The sequence below is a fragment of the Sinocyclocheilus anshuiensis genome, unplaced genomic scaffold (genome assembly GCF_001515605.1).
Source record: "Sinocyclocheilus anshuiensis isolate Anshui unplaced genomic scaffold, SAMN03320099.WGS_v1.1 scaffold767, whole genome shotgun sequence".
Classification (NCBI taxonomy): domain Eukaryota; kingdom Metazoa; phylum Chordata; class Actinopteri; order Cypriniformes; family Cyprinidae; genus Sinocyclocheilus; species Sinocyclocheilus anshuiensis.
This window is the reverse complement of record NW_015551124.1, coordinates 998904-1003789: the sequence shown is the minus strand read 5'-3', so window position 1 is coordinate 1003789 and position 4886 is coordinate 998904. Positions and strand designations below refer to the sequence as shown.

Sequence of the window (4886 nt, the reverse complement as noted above, 5' to 3'; positions counted from 1 at the left end):
TATAACACTATAATAATATACTAATATAGCACTTGCATATTATTGCTCTTTTGTTGGTTTTGATTGCTTCTGTTGTCCTCATTTGTAAGTCGCTTTGGATAAAAGCGTCTGCTAAATAACAAAATTTAAATATAATGTGAATGTAAATAAGAAAACTAAATTTTAAAACAAGCCCCAAATCAAATAAATAAGTAACACAAATAAAATAAATCTCTTCATATAAAAAAATAAGGCTTTGTCTGTGCTCTTTCCATTTAAAATGAGAAGCAACCACTGCATTTTAATCACGATCCAAACAAAGATGCTGCATACATGCAACATGAGCAGTTTTAATCTAAATTAGATTGTATAATTTTGAAATCTGAAGCAAAAAGAGAATAGTTTGACTTCAGTTATACATAAAAAATATCTGCATGAAACAGAAACAGCAGACGAGCTGAATGAGACGCAGATTCACTTTCTGCCAGCAGGTGGCGCTTAAAGCGTTTCCTGGTTTCCGCTATCTCAACCGATTTGAATCGTCACATATTTTAATCGATTTTCAACCGGCTCGCGGTTAATCGTTACATCCCTAGTTTAAGTAAAGCAAAGTCATTGTCAAACAAGCTACATGACCATTTTGCTAAATTTCCCATTGTCTGTGTTCTTTGTGTTAGTAGAAAGAAAGAAATTCTTATGGGTTTAAGCAACAGTGAATAATGACAGAACTTTCCTTTTAGGTGAGCCATTTCCTCTTTCCATCAAGTGTTTTAATAGCAGTGGTTTGTTTTGCATTTCTGCCAGATGAACAGGTGAAGTCAAACATCTTTCAGAAACCACAGACAATATTTCAATAACAGCTTTGCATGTTTGTTGCAGCAGATAAGATATGTTTCACAACTCTCTTTTCTTTCCTGGAAACAAATGTACACAAACCTTTTTAAAAAGAAGCCTTTAGGTTTTTAACCCTATGAAGCTACTGTATCATATTTGATACACAAATATGTAAGGCCTGTAAATGATAAAAATGTTGCTGAAAATCCATCTGCTCCATGCCTTCTGTCATCTGATTGACTTAGTAATCAAGGAAATGTCCTTTTTAGTGTAATTGTACAAACGTCCACCAGCTGGTGCCTCACGTGTCTTTCTGCTGTCGTTTACTGATTTTTATCAGGTTAATGTAAGAATAACTTTAGTCATATTTCCAGATGAACGCTTACTGGACTGAAGCAGCTCAGCTTTACTTGATTCTCCATCAATCATGTTTTAGAGTCTCAAATCTGATCCTCAGGATCTTTTGAGGAGCGTTTGTTTCCAGAAGCTTTACTTTCACTGTTCCTCAGCGGAGGAATGATCTTCACAAGCCTCCAGAACATCTCACATCTTCTGAGGAGCCTTTATTTCTTCAGCTCTCAATCACTGCATTATATGTTTGGATCATTTCAGTCTCATCTTACGAAGACATTATTGGAGATATAGAGTGACCACTGATATTTATATAATTTTATGTAAGTATCCACTATACTGTCAGAAAGATCTCATTGATTTACATTACAAGCATTAGAATTTTTTTGATCATATAAATTACACCAAATTGCATATTTTGCTCAGTTTGAGTCTCTGAAATAAAATTAAGCTGTTTTTTTCCTCCATAGTCTATTATAACAATATCATGTTATATGAGCCATAAAAGCCTGATGTATCAAATATGATACTCAAAAAAGGTTCAGTAAACTGTTCCATTAAAAAAAAAAAAAAAAATCTGACTATAATTCCAAGTCCGATTTTACACGCTAAGGATCATGAGAAACATATTCAGTCTGTTAATAACATTCAGAATGTCAGGCTTTCATCACAGATGAGTAAATCTTACTGAATTGCTCCTCACAGAGCTTAAAAAGTCTTTTCATTTCATTTTTGGCACTGTCACTTATGAGACAATAAAGGATGGGGTCTAAAACGCTGTTTATTGTCGTTGTGGCCACAAAAACCATGTAAACATCTCTGAGATTGTGCGCGACGCTGCAGTTTCCAGGCTCCAGCAGTCCTCTGATGAACATCACCACCTGGAAGGGCGTAAAAGCCAACAAGTAGGTGAAAAGGAGAGAGAAGAGAAGGCGGCAGATCTTTCTCCGTTCGCTGACCACAGTAGAGGTGCTTTTCTTCAGCGCCCTGATGATCTCCTCGAAGCAGAAGCTCATAATGAGCACAGGAACCAGAAATCCCAGGACCGCACGTGCCATGGCCACGTTTGCAGCGGCGGGGCTCATTATCATCGGCTCCTCGCACATACGACTGGCAGAAAAGTTCCCGATCGCCTCTGTGTATGTTAGAAGACCCACATGAAGCACGATCTCTACCAGCCATACGATGATGCTCACCAACACGGTGGTTCTGACCTCTCGCACACGTGCGAAATGCAGCGGAAACGCGATGGCTAAATATCGGTCCACAGAGATGCAGCACAGAAAGCCTGAACCCACGTAGAAGCTGTTGAACATGACCACCGCTATAATGCTGCACAGACTGTCGTTCAGCGCATAGCCGAGTGCCATCACGATCCAAACGGGTAGAGTTAGGATATACAGCAGATCTCCGACTGACAAATTAATCAGATAAACCGCCAAATTATTGCCCTTCTTCATCAGAACCCAGGCCACGTACAGGGACAGACAGTTTGCTGGAAATCCAATGAGGAAGAACAGCGAGTAAGCCGTCGGGTACATGTACCGCTCCACTGCGTTTCCATGTAGGCAGATCCCAGATTCCAGAGTCCCGTTTACAGAAGCGTTCTGGTCCATGGTAGATGCTAAAGTATCATTTTTCTAAAGAAGGTGAATGCCGTTCTCAGGTACTTCCAGTGAATTAGTACTATACTGTGAGTAGGCGTCGCCTTCACGGAAAAACTAGGCATGCAAATCATGTTTTAAAAAGAACTAGGACAGTATGACAGCATCCAGGATCAAATTTATATATTAATTTATTTAATAAATACGATCACCATGCATACATTTGGGATCAGTTACCATTCATGTATGTATTTTCTTATTTATTTAATAGGATTACTTACCATACATTTGTGATATCTATCTATCTATCTATCTATCTAAAGTTTTATTTTTAATGCCTAATCAAATCCATTTATTTGGGATCACTTCCTATTAATTAATTAATTAATTAATTAATTGATTAGGATTATTAATACATTTGCAATCACTTCCCATTTATTTAATTATTATTTTTTTTATAGCATTATTTGTACATTTGTGATCATTTCCTATTTATTTATTGATTTATTTACTTATTTATTAAGATTACTAATAAATTTCAAATCACTTCCAATTTATTTATTTACTTATTTACTTACTTATTACTTATAAAATAGTGGGTATTAAATTCAATATTTAATAAATGTTCATCTCTAATCTAAACTCTTAAGTTTTGTCATAAACGGAAAAGATTAATTTGCTTATTTTAGTTGCAAACATAAAATGTCCTCAGTTGTCTTACAAGTATTTGTCATGAATACAGTATTCCATTTATATGGAATACAGATGGTCTTATTAATGGTAAACATTTAAGACCATCTGTATTCCATATAAATACTTCACGTCCTACAACACATTGTATTAAATAAGCCCTTTAATTCTCATTCGCTTTAGATTTATTAGACTAACCAATTAAAAAACTGCTGATCAGATTTCAATTACAGTTTTAATATTTGACGCTTTTCAGCAGTATTTTATCTGGACGGTTGTTTAAACATTTCTCTAACCTGTTCTTCTGTCTCACCAGCTCATGACATAAAACCTTTCTGCACAAATTCCTTTTAGACTGATGAACTGCAGATGCAGAAGTGTTATCATACCGTACGTATGGAAAGTTTACACATCTGGATTAACAGAGATAACTGAAACAATTTACATGTGATGTACTATGTGAAATGAGAGTGGTTTATGTGAAGAATTGCATGGAAAATTGCCTGACTGTGTATGTCATTTCTGAAGTGAAGTATTACATCCTGGCTGCATCCCAGTTCTTGTATTTGTAGTACACTAGAATTGTGTTCTGGTGGTGGAGAAAGTACATACTGTACTTCTGAGGATCAGACTACTGCAATTTAAACCCTGTATGATACGGTGCAGCTCCTAATAAATGTCCTGGTGGGTTCATGGGATTGATGGGAGATGATGGCACAGGTATGTGTGGTTTAGTAGAGGAGAATTTGCTTATCCGTAGTTGAGTATTTGCATGTTTACAAGTTAGCAGCAAGGTATAATAATAAACATAGAAACACAACATTATGATGTGCAAAAAGATTTGAAATTACAATTTCAGTGCCTGCTTTTTGAAATAGGTTAACACGATTTATTTGACAAAGTTTCATTCTAATAACTCAATTTGATAACTCGTAATACAGATTTGCACCCCCTATTAATTAATTAATAATTAATTAATTAATGACATTCATTCGCCAGCACGGCTGGTTGAATGTAAATGTTATGTTTTAAAGGGGTCATATGATGCTGCTAAAAAGAACATTATTTTGTGTATTTGGTGTAATGCAATGTGTTTATGCGGTTTAAGGTTCAAAAAACACATTATTTTCCACATACTGTACATTATTGTTTCTCCTCTATGCCCCGCCTTTCTGAAACGCGTCGATTTTTACAAAGCTCATCACTCTGAAAAGCGAGCTGTGCTCTAATTGGCCAGCTATCCAGTGCGTTGTGATTGGCCGAATACCTCAAGCGTGTGACGGAAATGTTACGCCCCTACCATACTGTGATGCCCTGTCCGGCCGGAGCGACGAGACAAAAACATTAAAACCCATTATAAACGAGGCATTCGTTGCATCCAGTGGGGACATAATTACGGATTATAATGACTTATACTGTCTTTTTACG

The 4886-nt window shown here is 36.2% G+C and overlaps 1 protein-coding gene across 1 annotated transcript; it reads right to left on the bottom strand.

Annotated features, from left to right (window-relative positions):
* Nucleotides 1–1820: 1820 nt before the first annotated feature.
* LOC107663131 (ovarian cancer G-protein coupled receptor 1-like) lies at nt 1821–2780 on the bottom strand. Its single transcript, XM_016453290.1, has one exon. The coding sequence runs from the start codon at nt 2778–2780 to the stop codon at nt 1821–1823; it is 960 nt and encodes a 319-aa protein (XP_016308776.1).
* Between the last annotated feature and the right edge of the window lie 2106 nt (nt 2781–4886).

Coding starts and splice junctions, on each gene's coding strand:
- LOC107663131 (XM_016453290.1), bottom strand. CDS start 2,780: ATGGACCAGAACGCTTCTGTAAACGGGACTCTGGAATCTGGGATCTGC.